Below are 24,597 nucleotides of genomic sequence, written 5' to 3' on the forward strand. Positions count from 1 at the left end.
TTTAGAAAGTCGGACATTTTTGGTGCAAATGTAGTTCACTACCGCCTTGGTGTATTTTTTCTAGTTTTTTTTTACAAGACTAAAATTACAACATTTTAAAGGATCGTATGACTTAATTCTGAAAAGGCGCTAAAGAAACAAAACAAAAAAAGCATATCTGAATTTGTGCAAAAGTTGCTCATACATCGTGCTGCAAGATGAATGTTGGACAATATTCGGCAGGACAAAAAAGAAAGGTGAGAAAAAAAAAATAACGACTTAAAAAGTGTGAAATAATAAGTCGGGGTCTAAGTATTGGATACATTATCTACTGTATAGACATAGTAAAAAAAAAAAAAGTAGGCACCTGAGAAATATCAGACAGGTATATACAGTAGATTTTTTATTAAAATAATAAAATAAATATATTATACAAGCGATAAATATGGAAAACATCAATCTTCTATTTTATAAGTGCCATGATTAAAGAGAAAGTCCCCAAATACACATTTATAAACCCCATTAATATAGGATCTTTCAGCCTTCTCTTATTGAAGCCTCTTATGTCTGTTCTGGGAAGCGGCTGATAAGCCTTCCTCAGGTCTATTACTGCCATGTTGGTTGTCAAAAAAAGGTTCAAAATTCTATAGTGATGTCTTTATTAGCAGCCCCAGTTCCATTTTTCAAAGATTCATAACTCAAAATCTTACTCTTTTGCTTCCTCCCCTGCCCAGGAGCTGTGGTATGATCAGATCATGTCACTGTACGGTCAGACACGGCCATTACGCAGTACACAGCGGGGACACATTTATAAGATTATCTCAGCACAGGAACATTTTTTTTAAACACATCCAATTGTGGGAATTATTATTATTCCAAAATCTATTGATTAAAATGAACTTAAAAATTAACTTTGTTCATAGGGAAACCCCTTTAAGTATGAAGCGGTACAGCAAAGTACATAGTACTGATCTCGGAGGATATAGTTCTAGAAAGAAGAGGGTTTCATAGTCATGCGTATTGTTGTACAACCCTCCTCCTCCTGATGACACTTCTACTTTGTCATTTTATCTTCTTCACGGAGGGAATCCTACTGGAAGCGTCTGGTCCTGGAAAACAATGCAGCGATTAAAACGAAGGCATCTACACCCAGAGAGCAAAACGTTATAGCACTCAAAAAGTTTCTGCAATCGCTGCATATCATATGGGTCTCATCAGTGAAGCTTATGTTCTGCATTTAAGGGGTATCTCTGTTTTCAACTAACTGTTCATAATCATCTATCCTGTGTGTACACATGTTGAAAAACACTATCTTTGGCTATCATATGTCCTAAAGGGGTTAAATTGGTCAAAATGCAGGATACATCTGTTCATATGCAAAAAACTCTAAACTGGCGGGATGAGATGAGTTGCTGTAATGACTCCCATGCACATCACAGCACACAGTGAGAGATTCCTGCTCTACATTCCTTAGGTAACAGACAGAGAAAAGCAACAGCAACATGAAGCAGAATATATAGCAGTACTGAGCTTTGTGGATGTGAATCCAGCTCTTAGATGAGATAAAAGACTTGTTAGAAAGCTCAGCACGATCTGTGTCTTTCTCTTCTAGTTTCTTCATTCTGTTCCTCACTACTTTCCCCTCCCTTCTCGATTGAGTATAATAGTCTGGGTAACCTGACACCTCACTATGCTGGCAGTCCTTCTTGCCTTGAATGGTGAATGCAGGGGAGAGAGGGAGAAGTGGCTCATAAGTGGAGAAAAAAGCAAAATTCCTGATAAGCTACATTACAAAGTTTCTTATATTTGCAAGTTCCATTGATTTTGACTTGCCCTGTGGTGGTACTTTGTACAACTCCTTTAATAAGATGTATCACAAGTTTTATTATTTGCAAACACATTGGAACTTATGCAAATGATGCTTAAAAATGGCTCCTTTATAGAATCTTCCAAGATGGAAGTCTTGAGGGAAGTGTGAAACTTATTCTTTACTGATAAAGAGCAAATGTGAACGAATCTACTTCAAGATGTTTTTCTACAAAGTATTCCCTCCTACCTACAGACAAATTTATTTCAGCTACTAACCGGATGGGATGTTCCTGTTCACGGAAGAATTATTGTCAGTGAGTCGGATCCTAGCCAACGAGGCCAACTCGGCAACGAACTCCTGTTCTGCATCCTGAAAAGACAAACGGAAATTTAAAGTAAAGTGAGATGGAAAAGTCTATGGAGCAGGAGGAAGTGATAACTTTTTTTTTTTTTAAGATTCCTCCATCATCGTCACGGAAGGAAGAAAACCCCAAGCGGCTACCTTCAGTTTGTTCTCCAGCTGTCCCTGCACGAGATGTAGAACAGACTTCTTCTGTCTCAGGGAGTCCAAACAAATCTTTTGAAAAAGTCTGAGCTTTTCCAGCAACTGCTTTTGTTGGGAAATCAGTCTAACAAAACAGAAAGACAATATTTGTCATGGCTTCATCTACAAAATGCTACAAATATCATGGAGAGAAATGTTGTGTGGATAGGTACGTGCAACGATGCAGATGGCAAGCATGTGGAGGTTGTCAACACAATCTTATAAGTAATAATAAAGCAGTATAGCACTTTTCGACATTTAACGCAGGTTCTATTTGCATACAGTATTTGGTTATTTAACAAGTTAAACAAATATTAAAGTCTCTCTATCTTATCTCCTCGGGAGTCACTCCCAACACTAGGCCCGTCACTGTAGTAGGCTCTTCAAGCGCCTTTGATTGTGAACCTAGAGAATAAATAAGACGCGCACTTCACTTTTAAAGTATTGGTGTTGGCTGGACTGGGATCAAGACCCCTCACTTAGGGTATGTGTTTAACAGCTGCACTCATGAAGATTCCATCCTTTGTGGACGTTCTCCATACCGCAAACGCAGTCCTGATGTCACTGGCTCCTTTGATGCCACCAGGATACCCACTACCACCAATATATTTAATGCTTTTGTTTCCCTATTAGAGGACTAGCGCTTACAACAAGTCACCGGTCCTTTCCTACGCTTGCGAATTTGAGAAAGACCCGGGCTCGGGTCGAAACGTCACAAAGAAATCGCTTGAAAATATATATATTTTTTTCCATTATATTGTCACTTACCACTGTGGTGAACTTTGTACGGAAGAATAAAGTGAATATATTAAAGTAATCTTCATGAGTGCGGCCGTTACACACATACTCTTTGATTGTTAACCTGGCACTAACGGGAGTCATCGGTACTTCCCGCTTGCCCAAAAGTCCCTTTTATGTGGGTCCCTTAGTGCCCCGTGTTTTGTAGTATTGGCCACCTTCGTTCCCTGAAGCGCTGCCCTGGCTCTCTCCCTGTATCGTACGTCTACACTGGAAGGAACGGCCCGGTTCGCTTGGGTGCCGTCGTCAGCATGGTACACGTCCTGCCTCTTTCAAAGGACAGAGTTAGATGTTCCTGCAAAGTCTGAATGTTGGGTCCTGGATGGTAAAGTCGAGAACCCAACATTGGAAGTTTGGACCCCATGTCTTGACCAGCAAAGTCTTCAGGGCTTGACCAACAATCTCTCTCCTGCTTCGGTATCAAGCCACTCTTCGGTCACCCTGCTTCTGGGTTGGATACTAGTGCTCACTCGTCCTCTCTGTCTCACAGGCTGGCGCTGACCGATTTCCCGCTTCAAAACTCGGGCCTTTTAATTTTTGACAACTGCGGGACAGCTATCACCTGACCCAGCGTCATCTTCAATTTCTTCCCTCTGGACATACTTTCCCCATCGATTAGTTCCTGTCTACTGGGTCACTCAGCAGATGGTGACATTCAGTAGTGAGTGCCGTGGAACTTTGATGAACCACATCCTACGCTCTCCACTCCATTACAGTTGCATGGTGGATAACTGTCTGCTTTAATCAGAATACTGGCGCCTCTTATACACAAGTAGTACATTAAAAGCCTTGTTCTATCTGCGCCACTCGCTGGAGATCAATTGTTCACTACTAGTCTAATAGCTAAATACCCTGTTGATCAGTTGTTGTTACGTAGAAACATGGCAAGTAATGTAAATTTTTAATGTACAACCACTGCAGGGGAGATGTGATATTCCATGGAGCTCATTCAAATGAGTCCTACAGAGGGGGAGCTGCTCTTTGTAGATTTCTGTTCTGGCTTAATGAACATATTTAAACAGAGTCTGTCACTTGCTCAAAAAATTGAGTCAAATGCCTGGTAAAAAATCCATGAGCTTGCCTGATTCTGATGGTGATTTCTGTTTTGAGCTGAGTCACTCCATTGTAGAAAAATTGCTTTTGGAGCGCATTATGTGAAATCTCTGCTTGTAGTTCAACTGGCCGTTTCTTCAGAGTCTTTTCTGGGTGTGTGCCCTTTCAACGCTTCCGCCCATATTCTGCTAATCACGGCTCAGCAACTGATCTAGTAGTCTCAGACACTGTTGAGATGTGATTGGTAGCATCTAGGAGGGAAGAGTGAAGGCGCACACGCCCAGAGAAGACTCTTAAGAATCACCCAATAAGCAGAGATTTCCCATACTGTGCTGCAAAAGCAATAGACAGTATTTCTGCAAAGGAGTGATGCAATGTAAGTCTGCCGTAAATTTAGAAGACCATCCTTTCTTAAAAGGGTTGTCCATTTTAGATAGTGATAGCTAAGCATTTTCTTTTTCCTTATTATGGCCTAATGACAGATTTAGCAAAACTGTTGTAAAATGAAAAGCAGTTTCCAAACCTTTCATGGAGATCATAACTTGACGATGGTTCTGGAAGTTTCTTCTTCGGCTTTGTTTTGGTGATCTTGTAGTCACTTCTCAATTTTGATGCATCTTCTGTTTAAAAAAAAAAAAAAATCACATATTTGTTCTAAAAAAAAAATGTAAAGAAGCGCTGTCATTTCTCCTGTTCTAGGAAATACTTGTACTTGTTGTACTTGAAATCTGGCTATTATTTCTCATAACTCTGTGTTGCGTCTTTCCTCAGTTATTTCTCCGATAAATTTATCAATACCTTGTCTACTTTGTGTTGCCATTTAACTGTTGAGTCGCTTTGTCAGTGGTCCATGGCTACCATTGACAGACTTGTGCAAGCCACACCATTTACCAGATATCTGGCCTTCACCACTTAAACCCTGTACAAAGATCTGGACTTACAGAGGGGCCCCCTGAGTTGGCTCCACAGAGTCAGCTGCTGGCCAATGGTGCAGGCTGGCAGGAATGGTAAGATAGCCAGGTCAGAACAAGAAGGGCAGTCAAGGTACAAAATTACCATATACCAAAACAGACAGGTCGAGAGAAGTGGCAGGTCTTGTGTAAAATGAAGCATTTTTGCATCAACGTGAAAGGGCTTGTACGCTTCGGACACTGCCTGTTTGGTAGGTGGTCTTTCAATGACGAACGGATCACAGAGCTTTCTCATATTGGCACCATGAGCTATTAGATACAATCTATGGCAGCATTGCTAACCACTGAGCCTCCACGCTGCCAAACATGGTTTGTGTCATTAGAAAATGATCTACTGCCTAAATTTGGTTTTTACTGTATTTCTTACATTTTTTTTTTAAATTTTTCATATCACAATCTAATTATAAAACAAAAATAGAAATCTTTTGATTTTCACACTGAGGCTATGTTAGACTTACACATCCTGCTTTTTAAGGAAATTAACATGAACATTAGCAGCAACAGACTGACTCAGACTCTGTGTTTCGTATTGAAGCAACTAATGAGCGTGTGCAAAGGTTAATGTGAAGGAAGGAGAGAAGGTGAGCTGTGACACTGCCTATTGATATTAGTGTAGCTTGTGTTATCAGCTGTTTTATAGAAGAATTACCAATGAATGTAATCCTGAGTGTGATGATAATGAGACTTCTGAAAAATGTTCCTGAAAGAACAGGAAATAGGAGTCTAAAATAGCCCCAGTGGCCAATGAGAAAACTGCAAGATTTCTACCGTTTTTTTTAATACAGATTGTGATATGAAAAAAATTGTACATTTTTTTTTAAATAAAGTTTTAATTAAGTACATTAACATTTAACATCAAAACATATGATATTTTCTAATGAGACGCCCCCTTTAGGAGTGGAACAACTCTGACAACTCTACTCAATGTTGAGACGACCTTTTATTTTCTTCAGCTGTTTACTCTTCTCTTTTTCATGATCCTTCAGGATTTGCTCTGTACTTTGATTGTAGCCTTGCACTACCCTGTTGAGGCTGCTGCTTGTGACGTACACGCTCTCCGCTGCCGCTTCCACCAGTCGTTCCTGCCGGCCAACAACATAAAGGAAAATGAAGGCTGAAGCACGTGCTTGCATCAAGTGCGAAGTGAAGCCGAAAAGTCAGGTACAATTCCATCCACAGAAGCAAAACTGAATTTCATTTTGTCCATGCGAAAAAAAAAAAAACACCATCTGGACACCGCTCAATTATTAATTTCCACAATTTACTGGGTTGCTGACATCTGGAATGGTGTGTTATATGTTGACACGCATGTCACGGTCCTTCATCAATACGTATTTTCTGCACTGATGTTCTGAGTTAAATTCCAAACATACGTGGAATAAAGGGATCAATATTAAAAAACAAACAAAACAAAATTAAGACCATTTTCCTTACAACAGCGCCACTCCTGTGTATGGCCAAGTCTGGTATTGCATCCAAGCCTCATTCAAGTAAATATGTCTCAGCTGCAATATCAGAAACAGCAAATAGATGAGAGTGGCACTGATTATGGGAAGCCAAATCGACAATTTCTTCTAGTCTTTCAAACCCTTAAAGGGGTGTCTCATGAGAGATATTTATAGTCTATATAGCGGTCAAATACAGGTACATCTCACAAATTTAGAATATCATCAAAATGTTAATTTATTTCAGTTCTTCAATACAAAAAGCGAAACTCATAAATTATATAGAGTCATTACAAACAGAGGGATTTATTTCAAGTGTTTATTTCTGTTAATGTTGATGATTATGGCTTACAGCCAATGAAAAGCCAAAAGTCATTATCTCACTAAATTAGGATACTTTATAACACCAGCTTGAAAAATGATTTTAAAATCTGAAATGTTGGCCTACTGAAATGTATGTTCTGTAAATGCACCCAATACTTGGTCGGGGTTACTTTTGCATCAATTACTGCATCAATGCGGCGTGGCATGGAGGCGATCAGCCTGTGGCACTGCTGAGGTGTTATGGAAGCCCAGGTTGCTTTGATAGCAGCTTTCAGCTCATCTGCATTGTTGGGTCTGGTGTCTCATCTTCCTCTTGACAATACTCCATAGATTATCTATGGGGCTAAGGTCCGGCGAGTTTGCTGCCAATCAAGCACAATGATACTGTTGTTTGTAAACCAGGTATTGGTACTTTTGGCAGTGTGGACAGGTGACAAGTCCTGCTGGAGAATGAAATTTCCATCTCCAAAAGCTTGTCGGCAGAGAGAAGCATGGACTGCTCTAAAATTTCCTGGTAGACGGCTGCACTGATTTTGGTCTTGATAAAACACAGTGGACCTACACCAGCAGATGACATGGCTCCCCAAACCATCACTGATTGTGGAAACTTCACACTAGACCTCCAGCAGCTTGGATTGTGGCCTCTCCACTCTTCCTCTAGACTCTGGGACCTTGATTTCCAAATGAAATGCAAAATTTACTTTCATCTGAAAACACCTTGGACCACTGACAACAGTCCAGTTCTTTTTCTCCTTGGCCCAGGTAAGACGCTTCTGGTGTTGTCTATTGGTCATCAGTGGCTTGACACAAAGAATGTGACACTTGTAGCCCATGTCCTGGATACGTCTGTGTGTGGTGGCTCTTGAAGCAATGACTCCAGCAGCAGTCCACTCCTTGTGAGTCTCCCCCAAATTTCAGAATGGCCTTTTCCTAACAATCATTTCAAGGCTGCGGTTATCCTGGTTGCTTGTGCACCTTTTTCTACCACACTTTTTCCTTCCTCTCAACTTTCCAGTAATATGCTTAGATGCAGCACTCTGTGAGCAGCCAGCTTCTTTAGCAATGACCTTTTGCGGCTTACCCTCCTTGTGGAGTGTGTCAATGACCGCCTTCTGGACATCTGTCAAGTCAGCAGTCTTCCCCATGATTGTGAAGCTACCGAAACAGACTAAGGGACCTTTTTAAATGCTTAGGAAGCCTTTACAGGTGTTTTTTTGTTAATTATTCTTCTTTACTGAGATAATGACTTTTGGGTTTTTATTTGCTGTAAGCCATAATCATCAACATTAACAGAAACAAACACGTGAAATAGATCACTCTGTTTGTAATGACTCTATATAATATAGGAGTTTCACTTTTTGTATTGAAGAAGTGAAATAAATTAACTTTTTGATGATATTCTAATTTTGTGAGAAGCTCCTGTATGTCTGAATGATGTGGTTCTCACCTCTGGGATTCGAAAGTATCAGCAAACTGAGGGTCTCTGATTCCCCCCATTCCGTCCGGTGTCTGACCACTTGAGAATAGAGATGTGGTGGCGCATGTAGCGGCTCTCCATTCAATGCTATAGGAGTTCTGGATACATCTGAGTAAATACTCTTGCTTGTATTTGGAAATCCAATGTCATTCAGGAAACAACCGCTTTCAGAGATCCACATTTTTAAGAGGAAAGTATAAATTCTGCCATTGCAAAATTTTCTGCAGCAAATCTGCCAAGAATGTTTCTGTCCTAATAAATGGTGGCATCTGATCTTGGACCCTCCTTCTAATCCAAATCACTAAGGGACTGCTGGACACTGCGTCATCCAAAAAAAAGTGTTCCTGAGCTGTCCTAATATTACAGCACAGCTTCATTTCTGGAGGATGCACTGACTACGTATTTATTTGGAAACAGTCCACCTCCAATATCTGACACCTCTACGCGAGTACGAATGGGAGTGCGACAGACAATAAGTATAGGAAGGGTCATTGAGATGTTACATTTTCCAGTGGCAGGGGAGCACGGGCATCACTCATACCTTAAACTCGCTGTTATCTTCCATCATGGTCCTTGCTGCTTCTTGTTGTGCATGGTGTATGAGCATTTGTCCAATTGTCCGCTCCATGTGCTGCCGGATGCCATTATCTGCATCTGTCAAATCTAGAAGCAGCTGCTGCTGAAAATCGTTACGTGCTTGCCAGGTCTCTTCTTCCAGTTTGAGTTCTTCTTCCATGATGTGAGCCTCCTAGTAAAGAGATTCAATCATGTACTATGTACAGTATATTGCAGTAAATGCAGAATTGCTTCCATAAACCCATACAGACTCTTCCCCTATACCTAGTTTCATCTCCCTGTGCTTAAAAGGGTTGTCCCACCACCAAAGTACATTTTAATGAACAAATCTTGGAATAATACTAAGTTCCACAATAGGATCTGCTATTTTTTTTCCCTGTCCTGATATAATCTTAGAAATTTGCCCCTGCTATCTACTGTTCTACTTGCTGTGTGCGACCATGCAGAGCTGCTCCAGTTCAAGGTCGGCGCTTATGACAAATGAGTATACAGACTCGACACAACAGGTGCTCAAAGCTGTAGCTTCCCGAGATAACACACTTCCCTGCCTGTTTTATCACAGGAGCGAGTATTTCTGCCACATCTACAGCCCTCTGAACTCGTCATAAACCAAGTCAATGAGGTAGTGGCCGCTGGGCTTATATGTCGCTCACTTGATTTTTGATGAGCTCACAAAACTGGTGATGTGGCAGAAAAACTCACTCCTGTGATAAAACAGGCAGAAAAATGTGTTATGTCAAAACGCAGCAGCTACAAGCCCCCGCTATGTCGGACCTGTATACTCACTTATCATAAGTGACATATGATTCTTCCCCGCCTAGGGGTTGTGCTATGTGCCGAGAATGAACTAGAGCAGCTCTGCATGGGTGGACACAGCCATTACACACTACATAGCATGGGCACATTTATAAGATTATTTCAGTACAGAAACATTTCTTTAACACATCTAATTGCGTTTTTTATTAATATTCCAAGATGTACAATTAAAATGCCCTTTGTTTGTGGATAAAACTTTTAAATCAGAACTGCAGTATTTAGTTTTATTGCAGATGTTCCTTATATTCTGGATGTTGCTGTTATCGGCATATATGTCAGGACATAGAACACAGGCATTGCATGTAATATCTGCAATTACCATATCTTTCTGAGTATGCCACTGTTCTTCATCCTGCAAATGCCATTTGCATTTCTCCAGGGAATGCTGCTCTTTCAACTCCTGGACAATGACGATCTTCCTAGACATCCTCATTTGGGTCAAGGTCGCCATGGCCATATTCCGCAGAGTGATCGTGCGCAGGACGGATCTCAGCAAGAACTTATGTCTTTGAAGTGCCAATTTATTAGAACTGAAAGAACATAAAAGTGAGAATTGCTCAAGATCCTACACCGAGAACGTTGCCTTCATCAATCAGAGAAATTAATTACATAAATGTCCCTAATATTCAATGACAACGGACTATGCTGGATGTTTTTGGCTGATGTTTATGGTCCTCCTACCCCTCATGATACAATAGAGTATTCCTTTTAGTCTACGTGGGGCCACATTTATTTGGTGGGACTGGCTTGGTACAATGCTTCAAGAGAAGAATACCTTTACAATTTAGCACCCTACGGAGCATGCTACCATTTTTCCTTTTAGGAAAAGAGAGTATCAGTTATGTGAAAGGAAGCAATGGGGTCCTATTGATTATTATGGGGTCCATTTGGTATCTATTTTTTTTTTTTAGAATGGAAAAAAAGTCCAGCATGCAGAACTTTTTCTTTGTTTCTAAAAATAAAATGGACATCAGACAAACCCCTTAATAATTAATGGAGCTTTTCTTCTGTTTGCATAAGTAATTAGTCACGTATTCCATCTATGTATTCCTGGAATGGAATGGCAAAAACAAGATATATAAACTCTGATATACAAAGGTACAGCTGGGGCCAATAGACTGGTATCATTGGGGTTCTTTGTCCCCATACATACCGGAAGCTATATGGAGCTTTTATGTGGTTGGGTGCACAAAGCTTTAAGGATGCCGATCAGCCCCAAAACATGTTAAAATTAAACTATGCAACTTACCAATATGGTTCCCATCTGAAAGCTGTCCTGATCTTTATCTATAAGCTTCTGTCCCAACAATTGCTTTTTTGGTTTACGCCCAAAAGAGAATTTCCATAGCCTGGGCTGTATGTGAAGGGGGCTGGCTGACTGCTCATTTCAATAGCCATGCTAGCCCTTTTCGATCTTTTCATTGGCTGTGATGGAATAAGGGACTGGCTTAGCTCATGAAATGAGGAGACGGTCAGCACCCTCAACGCACAGCCTCTGCCACAAGCCAACGCAAGAAATGTCTGGTGTGGGACGAAAACAGGGAGAGGACCCAGGACCTCGTAATTGAACATAGAGGAACCTTTCAGGTTTCAACTATATTAGTAAGTTACAGAATGTAGTAACAATAATTTACAGACGGCTTGGAAACCCCTTTAAGTGATAAGGGATATCATGAGACCTCAAACAATTACTAAAAAAATGTGCAGAACTTCTCATCTTACCAGGCAGACGTGGTCATCTCCTGCATGATCACCCCTAGCAATGTACAGTGTTGTGAATTTGTTTTTTGGCTCCCTCTAGTGGTTACTAGTGATTTGACTCTGGGTATGTCAGTCATCCCTTGTATGCTCACCTGGGCCGTTAGTTCAGGGGTGTTGCTATATAAGCTCCCTGAACCTTCAGTTCAATGCCTGGCAACGTTGTAATCAGAGCTAATCTGTTGTGCTCTTGTCTACTGATCCTGGTTCCTGCTAGATTAAGCTAAGTCTGCTTTCTTGCTTTTTGCTATTTGTTTTTGTTTGCATTTTTGTCCAGCTTGTACTTAATCTGTATCCTGTCCTTGCTGGAAGCTCTAGGGAGCTGGTGTTCTCCCCCCGGGCCGTTAGACGGTTCGGGGGTTCTTGAATTTCCAGCGTGGATGTTTGATAGGGTTTTTGTTGACCATATAAGTTATCTTACTACATTCTGCTATTAGTAAGCGGGCCTCTCTTTGCTAAACCTAGTTCATTTCTATGTTTGTCATTTCCTCTTACCTCACCGTTATTATTTGTGGGGGGCTTGTATCCTACTTTTGGGGTCCTTTCTCTGGAGGCAAGAGAGGTCTTTGTTTTCCTCTTCTAGGGGTAGTTAGTTCTCCGGCTGGCGCGAGACATCTAGCGACCAACGTAGGCATGTTCCCCGGCTACTTCTAGTGTTGGCGTTAGGAGTAGATATATGGTCAACCCAGTTACCACTGCCCTATGAGCTGGATTTTTGTACTTCGCAGACTTACCTATTTCTCTGAGACCCTCGCCATTGGGGTCATAACAGTTTGCCAGGCCAGTATTAAATGTTAAATGCATTGCAGAAGCGGGATTATAAGAAAGAAAATTCTGAGTTTTTTTTTTCCTCTCTCTCATTTTTTTTTCTTTTCCCCTTTACCTCTGAGTGGCTCAAGCTTGCTGTAGACATGAATGTCCAGACCTTGATTACAAGTGTGGACCAGCTTGCTGCTCGTGTGCAGGGCATACAAGATTATGTTACCAGAAATCCTATGTCAGAACCTAAGATACCGATTCCTGAATTGTTTTTCGGAGACCGATTTAAGTTTAGAAATTTCAGGAATAATTGTAAAATTATTTTTGTCCCTGAGACCCTGTTCATCTGGAGACTCCGCTCAGCAAGTGAAAATTGTTATTTCTTTTTTACGGGGCGACCCTCAAGATTGGGCCTTCTCGCTGGCGCCAGGAGATCCGGCATTGGCGGATATTGATGCGTTTTTTCTGGCGCTCGGTTTACTTTATGAGGAACCCAATCTTGAGATTCAGGCAGAAAAAGCCTTGCTGGCTATGTCTCAGGGCCAGGACGAGGCTGAAGTGTATTGCCAAAAATTTCGGAAATGGTCCGTGCTGACTCAGTGGAACGAGTGTGCACTGGCTGCAAATTTTAGAAATGGCCTTTCTGAAGCCATTAAGAATGTGATGGTGGGTTTTCCTATTCCCACAGGTCTAAATGATTCCATGGCCCTGGCTATTCAAATTGACCGGCGGTTGCGGGAGCGCAAAACCGCAAATTCCCTTATGGTGTTGTCTGAACAGGCACCTGATTTAAGGCAATGTGATAGAAAAACCGCAAATTCACCTATGGTGCTGTCTGAACAAACACCTGATTTAATGCAATGTGATAGAATCCTGACTAGAAATGAGCGGAAAATTCATAGACGCCAGAATGGCTTGTGTTACTACTGTGGTGATTCTATACATGTTATCTCAGCATGCTCTAAACGTCTAACTAAGGTTGTTAGTCCTGTCACCGTTGGTAATTTGCAACCTAAATTTATTCTATCTGTAACTTTGATTTGTTCACTGTCATCTTATCCTGCCATGGCGTTTGTAGATTCAGGTGCTGCCCTGAGTCTTATGGATCTGTCATTTGCCAAGCGCTGTGGTTTTGTTCTTGAGCCATTAGAAAATCCTATCCCTCTTAGGGGTATTGATGCTACGCCGTTGGCAGAAAATAAACCGCAGTTTTGGACACAGGTTACCATGTGTATGACTGAACATCGGGAGGTTATACGTTTTCTTGTTTTGCATAAAATGCATGATTTGGTCGTTTTGGGTTTGCCATGGTTGCAGACCCATAATCCAGTCTTGGATTGGAAGGCCATGTCAGTGTCAAGTTGGGGATGCCATGGAAATCATGGGGATTCCCTGCCCGTGTCTATTGCTTCTTCTACGCCTTCGGAAGTTCCGGAGTATTTGTCTGATTATCAGGATGTTTTCAGCGAGTCCAGGTCCAGTGCACTGCCTCCTCATAGGGAGTGTGACTGCGCAATAGAGTTGATTCCAGGCAGTAAGTTTCCTAAGGGAAGATTATTTAACCTGTCGGTACCTGAACATACCGCTATGCGTTCATATATTAGAGAGTCTCTGGAGAAGGGGCATATCCGTCCTTCTTCTTCCCCTCTTGGTGCGGGATTCTTTTTTGTGGCCAAAAAGGACGGATCTTTGAGGCCTTGTATTGACTATCGGCTCTTAAATAAGATCACTGTCAAATTTCAGTATCCTTTGCCGCTGTTGTCAGACTTGTTTGCCCGGATTAAAGGTGCCAAGTGGTTCACCAAGATAGATCTTCGTGGTGCGTACAACCTTGTGCGCATTAAGCAAGGAGATGAATGGAAAACCGCATTCAATACGCCCGAAGGTCATTTTGAGTACTTGGTGATGCCTTTTGGGCTCTCTAATGCGCCTTCAGTTTTTCAGTCCTTTATGCATGACATTTTCCGGAAGTATCTGGATAAATTTTTGATCGTTTATCTGGACGATATTCTGGTTTTTTCTGATGATTGGGACTCGCATGTAGAACAGGTCAGGATGGTTTTCAAGATTTTGCGTGAAAATTCTTTGTTTGTTAAAGGCTCAAAGTGTCTCTTTGGTGTACAGAAGGTTCCCTTTTTAGGGTTCATTTTTTCCCCTTCTGCTGTGGAGATGGACCCAGTCAAGGTCCGAGCTATTCATGATTGGACTCAGCCCTCGTCAGTTAAGAGTCTTCAGAAGTTCTTGGGTTTTGCTAACTTTTACCGTCGTTTTATCGCTAATTTTTCTAGCGTTGTTAAACCTTTGACGGATATGACCAAGAAAGGCTCTGATGTAGCTAACTGGGCTCCTGCTGCCGTGGAGGCTTTCCAGGAGTTGAAACGCCGGTTTACTTCGGCGCCTGTTTTGTGCCAGCCTGATGTCTCACTGCCCTTTCAGGTTGAGGTGGATGCTTCGGAGATTGGGGCAGGGGCCGTTTTGTCTCAGAGAGGTCCTGGTTGCTCTACTATGAGACCTTGTGCCTTTTTCTCTAGGAAGTTTTCGCCTGCAGAGCGAAATTATGATGTGGGCAATCGGGAGTTGTTGGCCATGAAGTGGGCATTTGAGGAGTGGCGTCATTGGCTCGAGGGTGCTAAGCATCGTGTGGTGGTTTTGACTGATCACAAAAATCTGATGTATCTCGAGTCTGCTAAACGCCTGAGTCCTAGACAGGCCCGCTGGTCATTGTTTTTCTCCCGTTTTGACTTTGTGGTCTCGTATTTACCAGGTTCGAAGAATGTGAAGGCCGATGCTCTGTCTAGGAGCTTTGTGCCTGATGCTCCTGGAGTCGCTGAACCTGTGGGTATTCTTAAGGAAGGAGTTATCTTGTCAGCTATTTCTCCGGATCTGCGACGTGTGTTGCAGAGATTTCAGGCTGGTAGGCCTGACTCTTGTCCACCTGACAGATTGTTTGTGCCTGCTAGGTGGACCAGTAGAGTCATTTCCGAGGTTCATTCCTCGGTGTTGGCAGGGCACCCGGGAATTTTTGGCACCAGGGATCTGGTGGCCAGGTCCTTTTGGTGGCCGTCCTTGTCAAGGGATGTGCGGTCTTTTGTGCAGTCCTGTGGGACTTGTGCTCGAGCTAAGCCTTGCTGTTCTCGTGCCAGCGGGTTGCTCTTGCCCTTGCCTGTCCCGAAGAGACCTTGGACACACATCTCTATGGATTTCATTTCTGATCTTCCGGTGTCTCGGGGCATGTCTGTCATCTGGGTGATATGTGATCGTTTCTCCAAGATGGTCCATTTGGTTCCTTTGCCTAAGCTGCCTTCCTCTTTCGATCTGGTTCCTGTGTTCCTCCAGAACGTGGTCCGTTTACACGGCATTCCTGAGAATATTGTGTCGGACAGAGGATCCCAGTTTGTTTCCAGGTTCTGGCGATCCTTTTGTGGTAGGATGGGCATTGATTTGTCGTTTTCGTCCGCTTTTCATCCACAGACTAATGGACAAACGGAGCGAACTAATCAGACTCTGGAGGCTTATTTGAGGTGTTTTGTCTCTTCTGATCAGGATGATTGGGTGACCTTCTTGCCGTTGGCTGAATTTGCCCTTAATAATCGGGCTAGTTCCGCCACCTTGGTTTCGCCATTTTTCTGCAACTCTGGTTTCCATCCTCGTTTTTCCTCGGGACATGTGGAGCCTTGTGACTGTCCTGGGGTGGATTCTGTGGTAGATAGGTTGCAGCAGATCTGGAATCATGTGGTGGACAACTTGAAGTTGTCACAGGAGAAGGCTCAGCGTTTTGCCAACCGCCGCCGCGGTGTGGGTCCCCGACTTCGTGTTGGGGATTTGGTATGGCTGTCTTCTCGATTTGTTCCTATGAAGGTCTCCTCTCCCAAATTTAAGCCTCGCTTCATTGGTCCGTACAAGATATTGGAAATCCTTAATCCTGTGTCCTTTCGCCTGGATCTTCCGGTGTCGTTTGCCATTCACAACGTATTTCATAGGTCCTTGTTGCGGCGGTACGTTGTGCCTGTGGTTCCTTCTGCTGAGCCTCCTGCTCCGGTGTTGGTTGAGGGCGAGTTGGAGTACGTGGTGGAGAAGATCTTAGATTCTCGTCTCTCCAGGCGGAGGCTTCAGTACCTGGTCAAGTGGAAGGGCTATGGTCAGGAGGATAATTCCTGGGTGGTCGCCTCTGATGTGCATGCGGCCGATTTAGTTCGGGCCTTTCACGCCACTCATCCTGATCGCCCTGGTGGTCTTGGTGAGGGTTCGGTGACCCCTCACTAAGGGGGGGGGGTACTGTTGTGAATTTGTTTTTTGGCTCCCTCTAGTGGTTACTAGTGATTTGACTCTGGGTATGTCAGTCATCCCTTGTATGCTCACCTGGGCCGTTAGTTCAGGGGTGTTGCTATATAAGCTCCCTGAACCTTCAGTTCAATGCCTGGCAACGTTGTAATCAGAGCTAATCTGTTGTGCTCTTGTCTACTGATCCTGGTTCCTGCTAGATTAAGCTAAGTCTGCTTTCTTGCTTTTTGCTATTTGTTTTTGTTTGCATTTTTGTCCAGCTTGTACTTAATCTGTATCCTGTCCTTGCTGGAAGCTCTAGGGAGCTGGTGTTCTCCCCCCGGGCCGTTAGACGGTTCGGGGGTTCTTGAATTTCCAGCGTGGATGTTTGATAGGGTTTTTGTTGACCATATAAGTTATCTTACTACATTCTGCTATTAGTAAGCGGGCCTCTCTTTGCTAAACCTAGTTCATTTCTATGTTTGTCATTTCCTCTTACCTCACCGTTATTATTTGTGGGGGGCTTGTATCCTACTTTTGGGGTCCTTTCTCTGGAGGCAAGAGAGGTCTTTGTTTTCCTCTTCTAGGGGTAGTTAGTTCTCCGGCTGGCGCGAGACATCTAGCGACCAACGTAGGCATGTTCCCCGGCTACTTCTAGTGTTGGCGTTAGGAGTAGATATATGGTCAACCCAGTTACCACTGCCCTATGAGCTGGATTTTTGTACTTCGCAGACTTACCTATTTCTCTGAGACCCTCGCCATTGGGGTCATAACAGTACAGAGCCATAGATCATCTATAGAGTTATGTCTATGGGGACTGATCATGGATTCTGATAGTTATATGTGAAGGGGAATGGGGTATAAGCACTACTGAGCTCCGACATGTCCTAAAATATTTAAAAAAGTTTAGTAAAATAAGAAAAAAAAAATAGAAATATAAAACAATTAAGCAGCCTTATATAAAAAGCATAAAAAAATTGCAAGTGTTACGATATACTACGATTTCTGTTTACTTACTCCTCGCTGAGACCACTTAGTCGGATTAGGACCCCTTGAATGATCTGCTGCTGTGTCTCACAGACGTATTTGTTTAGTGCAGAAGATTGAACTTGCTCCTTTGTCCACAACTACATTTAAAGGATCAAAAATACAAATTATGCTTTATGGCTTGTTACGAAGTTAAAATGAAAAAAAAAAACCAGAAGGAATGCGCGGCTCCCCGATCGACACTGTGCAAGTGCGGATTTTTCAAAGCGGATTCATTCAAATTGTGTGGGCAGTGACAACCGTGACTGAATGAAATGACGCACACCCCTATGACTAAATGAGCAAGTATGATCTAACTATTGTAGTGCAGCTGGATTGGTGCAGTTTGACAGGCAGTGACCACAGGGAAAGTTCACAGAAAAATGTGTTTAATGTCCAAAACTCACACAGTGTACAGCACACGGTATCCTCCAGGTCACAGCCGGGAAACAAGACAGTCCATACATGCGTCTTGTTGCCGAGGGCGACTGCACCACCGTATCACGCTGCGGGGTGCCAGGAGTTCACTCTGCTGGGCTCTGTGTTATCCTCACACAGCCTGAGCTGTTGCAGAGCCATCTGCTCTGCTTGCTGCAAACTCCACTCTGATGCACAAAACTCTCTGCTGCAGGGGTTTTAACAATCAACCTGTGGCCATAGGCCACATGGAAAACCCGGCCAGGAAGGAAACTAACTGCCCCAGTACCATCCTGTAGTCCATTTAAAAAATAAAAGCCCAGCAGGTTTTCTTAAATGTGTCCTGGGCAAATAGCTTGTCCAAGACTACACTTACTTGTATTCTGCAAATAACACCGGTCGCTGTCTCACACTAGATAAAGTGCTTTTGGCACAAGGTTAGACCACCATTTTTAATTAAAAAAACATGCACACTGCATAACTAACAACGCACTGGGGACAGTTTACATGCTAAAAATGACATGATAGGTTCCCTTTAAATCCAAATGGGTGTTATAAGATAGTTTTCACTGGGGAGCATGTACTTCTTCTTCCTGTATGACTTGACCAATTGTAAGCCGGCAGCAACACAGCTGAAAAAGAATATGCCTCAACCATAGCTTATGTTTCTTAGTGTGTGAGATATAATGCTACAGCTATGTTCCCCTGGTTTATCTTCCTGCATGAATAGAAAGCATATGTTTTAGATAAGGTCCCTGTTAGGGGACTGGCAACACAGCTGAGTTTAGCTGTGTCACATTACAAAAAATTCGATCAGCTTTCCTCCTCTCATAGCACTATTAGCTCTGCTGTACTGCCTCTTCCACCACGCTGCCTCTAAAGTCCTCTTTAAGTAGATATCTTAAATCTGATGAGGCCCGTATGCTTATTTTAAAAATCAAATAACTTTATAATCCTGAAACTAAATAATCATTTTATCCAGCTCCCCCAAAATGCAAATTTTACTATCAGATTGGAAAACGTAAAAAAAAATTATCCAGGCACTCCATAAAGGATTCTGAAAGCAAGTACAAGAGGTCCACCAGGTAAAAGACATATAGTTACTAATATATGCAGTTTGCATAATAAAATCTGATAACAGAAACACTGCCAACACTTTTTCCTCTTTCATCTGATCTGAAACCTTAGTGCTGCTATCACATCCTTTTCTGCAGCCATAACTAATAATGATTAGAGGCAGGGCTGGCGTCAGCACCCGGGCAAGTGCCGGGGCCCTGGCGAGATGGGGGCCCATTCACGGTATAGTACACTGAGGCTACGGGGGGCCCCCGCAGGCAGGGCCGGCATTAGGGGCAGGCAGCTGCCTAGGGCCCCCGCTCCCCCAGGGGCCATCAGCTAGCGGCACATCACGCAGCCGCTATGGGACTCCTGTGAGGCAAGGGGGCCCAAATCCACCATAGCTGACTCCCCCGCCACCGCCACATTGAACTATACCGACATCTGCCAGTACAGTTCAAAGCAATGATGGAGGAGAGAAGTCAGCTGATGCTCCCTCTCCCATCATTCCCTGCTCTGCCTCTGATACTGCGGGTGCCCGATGATGTCATCGTGCACTCACTGTGTGCCAGGCAGTGCAGCTGCTGAGACAGGAGCAGGGAGCAGCGCAGCCCGGGCATGAAGAGAGGTGAGGAGTGTGTTGTTTTTTTTCAATATAACACTGAGTACTGGACTGTGGGGCCATTCTCGGGGGGGGGGGGGATGCGGGCTGTCCTATATACTACATGGCTGTGCTATATGCTACGTGGCTGTGCTATATACTACGTGGGCTGTGTTATATGCTACGTGGGCTGTGTTATATACTACGTGGGCTGTGTTATATACTACGTGGCTGTGTTATATAGCACGTGGCTGTGCTATATACTACGTGGGCTGTGTTATATACTATGTGGGCTCTGCTATATACTACCTGGCTGGGCAATATACTACGTGACTGTGCAATATGCTACGTGGCTGTGCTATATACTAGGTGGGCTGTGTTATATGCTACGTGGGCTGTGTCATATACTACGTGGGCTATGCTATATACTAAGTGGCTGTGTTATATACTACGTTGCTGTGTTATGTAATACATGGCTGTGCTATATACTACATGGCTGTACTATATACTACGTGGCTGTGCTACATACCACGTGGGCTGTGTTATATATGACGTGGGCTGTGTTATATGCTACGTGGCTGTGCTATATACTACGTGGCTGTGCTATATACTATGTGGCTGTGCTATATGCTACCCATTTTGCACTTTTACAAATGTTCTACATTAATACTTTCTAATGTTTACTCTATAAAGTTTTCCATTAAAAAATTGTCATATTTAATGTATGCAGTTTTTTCTTTGCAGCTAGTTCAGCTACAATAAAATGCCTACTGGTAACTGCGGAAGAGGGAGTAGGTCGCAAAAATTGTCATATAAGGGGTTGACTTATATAAATCCCCTCTGCTGTATGGTATTATAGAATTTACACTAGCTATCACTCATGTAAGAAGTGAAATCTGGCATTGTACTATACCTATATTTATCTGCTGTATCTGTGCATCATGAATCGTGGTATGTGTTAAAGGGGCGGCCCACTGAGACTCTTTCGCCCGGGGCCCTCAAAAACCTGGAGCCGGCCCTGATTAGAGGCATCATCGGTATTGTGTTCAGCATTGCTCATGTTAATACTAATATATGGTTATAAGAAAGGAAAACCCATTTAAAGGGAACCTGTCATCCCCCAAATCAAAGATGAGCTAAGCCCACCAGCATCATTGGCTTATCTACAGCATTACAGAATGCTGTAGATAAGCCCTTGATGTATCCTGAAAGATGAGAAAAAGAGGTTAGATTATAATCATCCAGGGGCGGTCCCGCTGCGGTCCGGTCCGATGGGCATTGCCGTCCGGTCCGGGGCCTCCCATCTTCATAGGATGACGTCCTCTTCTTGTCTTCACGCTGCAGCTCCAGCACAGGCGTACTTTGTCTGTCCTGTTGATGGCAGAGCAAAGTACTGCAGTGCGCAGGCGCCGGGAAAGGTCAGAGAGACCCAGCACCTGCGCACTGCAATACTTTGCTCTGCCCTCAACAGGACAGACAAAGTAAACCTGAGCCGGAGCCGCAGCGTGAATACAAGAAGAGGACGTCATCGTAAGAAGATGGGAGGCCCCAGACCGGACCACCCCTGGGTGAGTATAATCTAACCTCTTTTTCTCATCTTTTAGGATACATCGGGGGCTTATCTACAGCATTACAGAATGCTGTAGATAAGCCCCTGATGCTGGTGGGCTTAGCTCACCTTCGATTTTGGTGGTGACAGGTTCCCTTTAAGGTGAACTGTGAAGATAGGAATGCTTCTGTTTGCTTTGGTATGCATGGCAACTAGATACAGTAGAAGTCCTCCCCTAATGCTTGGGCCTGTCTCTGGAGGCAAGGCATCTAGCTTCAGCAGGAGTCCTCCATAACTGCTTAGACCTGTCTCTAGATGCAAGGCAGCTAGCTACAGTAGGAGTCCCTCCATAACTGCTTGAACCTATCTCTGGAAGCAAGACAACTAGCTACAGCGGGAGACCTCCATAACTGCATAGACCCATCTTTAGATGCAAGGCAGCTAGCTACAGCAGGAGTCCTCCCCTACTGCTTGGACCTGTCTCTGGCTGCAAGGCAACCAGCTACAGCAGAAGGCCTCCATAACTACTTAGACCTGTCTCTGGTTATGAGGCTGCTAGCTACAGCAGGAGTCCTCATGTAGGTTTTCCAACACCCGTGGCAAGAATTCAGTTTGACGTTCCCCTTTCTCAAGCAACTTGAGCAGACGTCATATGACCAATCAATCATATGCGATTTGCACACTTACAGTCACGTGTGTTGTGAACTCTGTTTTTGGGCTCCCTCTAGTGGTCACAAGCGGTACTGTGTAGTGTTGTCTTTCTGCAGGTTGGCAGCATCAGCTGGTTCGTTATCCTTGGTTGGTTCCTATTTAGCTCACCTGGATACTCAGTTCCTTGCCTGCTCTCAATGTATTCAGTGCTCTTCAGATTCCTTGTGACTACCTTGCTCCCAGTCTCTCCAAGACAAGCTAAGTTTTTGTTTGATCATTTTTTGATTATCAGCATTTATTATGTTTTTAGTCCAGCTCGCTAAAATGTGATTTCCTCGCTTACTGGTTGCTCTAGGGGACTGAGTTTCTCCCCCCACACCGTTAGTTGGTGCGGGGGTTCTTGAAATCTCAGTGTGGATATTTGGTAAGGGTTTTTTACTGACCGCACAGACCCCTTTACTATTTTCTGCTATCTAGTATTAGTGGGCCTCATTTGCTAAATCTGTTTTCACCCCTGTGTATGTGCCTTCCTCTTACCTCACCGTTATTATATGTTGGGGGCTTCTATATCTTTGGGGATTATTTCTCTGGAGGCAAGAGAGGTCTTTCTTTCTCTCTAGGGGTAGTTAGTTCCTCAGGCTGGCTCGAGACGTCTAGGATTTTTAGGCACGTTCACCGGCTACTTCTAGTGTGTTTGGATAGGTTCAGATTTGCGGTCAGTCCAGTTTGCCACCTCCCTAGAGCTTGTCCTATGTATGTTACTTAGCTGGAGTAATTTGTGTTCCTCAACCACTAAGGATCATAACAGTAAAAGCACAACCCATTTTGACGTCTATGACGTTGTCGCTCAATTCTGGTCAGAGTTCGGTCACATTGCATAGACTCAGGTCTCTGTTCAGAAAATACCGCCAAAGGATGAGCAGATTTGCGCTCCCGCAAACGCCGATCAACCTGAATGGCTAAAGTCATAGAATCACTCAGACTTGTAGGGGTGGGAAACCCCACCATAACATTCTTAACGGCCTCAGAAAGACCTTCTCTGAAATTTGCAGCCAGGGCACACTCATTCCATTGAGTAAGCACCGACCATTTCCGAAATTTTTGACAATACACCTCTGCTTCATCCTGACCCTGAGAGATAGCCAGCAATGCTTTTTCTGCCTGATTCTCAAGATTAGGCTCCTCATAAAGCAGTCCAAGAGCCAGAAAAAATGCATCTACATTAAGCAATGCAGGATCTCCTGGCGCCAGAGAGAAAGCCCAATCTTGAGGGTCGCCACGCAACAAGGAGATAACAATTTTAACTTGCTGAGCGGAATCACCAGAGGAACGAGGTCTCAGAGATAGAAATAACTTACAATTATTCTTAAAGTTTAGAAACCTAGATCTATTACCAGAAAACAACTCAGAAATGGGTATCTTTGGTTCTGACATAGGGCTATGAATAACAAAATCCTGAATACTTTGCACCCGTGCAGTCAGATGATCCACACTAGAAGTCAGAGTCTGAACATTCATGTCTGCAGCTGAGCTCAAAACCACCCAGAGTTCAAGGGGATGAAAGAAGCTAAACAGACTGCAGCAAAGGAAAAGCGGGAGGAGAAAAAAAAAAAAAATGTACTCAGGTCTTCACAAATTACTCCAGCTAAGTAACATACATATGACAAGCTCTTGGGAGGTGGCAAACTGGTCTGACCGCAAATCTGAACCTATCCAAACACACTAGAAGTAGCCGGTGAACGTGCCTAAAAATCCTAGACGTCTCGAGCCAGCCTGAGGAACTAACTACCCCTAGAGAGAAAGAAAGACCTCTCTTGCCTCCAGAGAAATAATCCCCAAAGATATAGAAGCCCCCAACATATAATAACGGTGAGGTAAGAGGAAGGCACATACACAGGGGTGAAAACAGATTTAGCAAATGAGGCCCACTAATACTAGATAGCAGAAAATAGTAAAGGGGTCTGTGCGGTCAGTAAAAAAACCCTTACCAAATATCCACACTGAGATTTCAAGAACCCCCGCACCAACTAACGGTGTGGGGGGAGAAACTCAGTCCCCTAGAGCAACCAGCAAGCGAGGAAATCACATTTTAGCGAGCTGGACTAAAAACATAATAAATGCTGATAATCAAAAAATGATCAAACAAAAACTTAGCTTGTCTTGGAGAGACTGGGAGCAAGGTAGTCACAAGGAATCTGAAGAGCACTGAATACATTGAGAGCAGGCAAGGAACTGAGTATCCAGGTGAGCTAAATAGGAACCAACCAAGGATAACGAACCAGCTGATGCTGCCAACCTGCAGAAAGACAACACTACACAGTACCGCTTGTGACCACTAGAGGGAGCCCAAAAACAGAGTTCACAACACACGTGCTGACTTGCAGCTCTTCCTAATTCTCTCAATGTTCAGTCAAAATCCAAGAGAAGCAGGAATAAAAGACAGTTGTCACGTAACTGTAAGTATGAAAATCGCATATGAGTGAAGTGGTCATGTGATGACTGCTGGAACCAGCAAGCAGAGCTAACTCCTGACAGTAAGTATATTACATGCTATTAGGATTGACTTTAGGCCTTCATGTTATAATTAAAGGGATTGTCTAGGTTTAAGATGAAAGTCTGCAGTCACTCTAGGTATCTACAGGCTTCTGAATTATCAGAGCACATGCACTGCACATTTTTAGGATTCTCCTTTGCCAGTGGCAAGAGTAGAGGGTCACAAGTGTGGTGT

The 24,597-nt window shown here is 43.4% G+C and overlaps 1 protein-coding gene across 1 annotated transcript in view; it reads right to left on the bottom strand.

Annotated features, from left to right (window-relative positions):
• Positions 1–369: 369 nt before the first annotated feature.
• The window catches only part of EVC (EvC ciliary complex subunit 1), a 122,757-nt gene continuing 98,529 nt past the window's right edge, over positions 370–24,597 (bottom strand). Inside the window, exons 13-20 of the mRNA XM_077280124.1 lie at positions 17,587–17,696; positions 10,112–10,322; positions 8,942–9,148; positions 6,092–6,236; positions 4,707–4,803; positions 2,291–2,417; positions 2,065–2,158; positions 370–1,088 (exon numbers count right to left, since the gene is read on the bottom strand). Coding sequence (XP_077136239.1) covers positions 1,042–1,088; positions 2,065–2,158; positions 2,291–2,417; positions 4,707–4,803; positions 6,092–6,236; positions 8,942–9,148; positions 10,112–10,322; positions 17,587–17,696 — 1,038 coding nt within the window. The 3' untranslated portion in view covers positions 370–1,041. The remainder of the gene's footprint in view (positions 1,089–2,064; positions 2,159–2,290; positions 2,418–4,706; positions 4,804–6,091; positions 6,237–8,941; positions 9,149–10,111; positions 10,323–17,586; positions 17,697–24,597) is intronic.

The sequence above is a fragment of the Ranitomeya variabilis genome, chromosome 1 (genome assembly GCF_051348905.1).
Source record: "Ranitomeya variabilis isolate aRanVar5 chromosome 1, aRanVar5.hap1, whole genome shotgun sequence".
Classification (NCBI taxonomy): Eukaryota; Metazoa; Chordata; class Amphibia; order Anura; family Dendrobatidae; genus Ranitomeya; species Ranitomeya variabilis.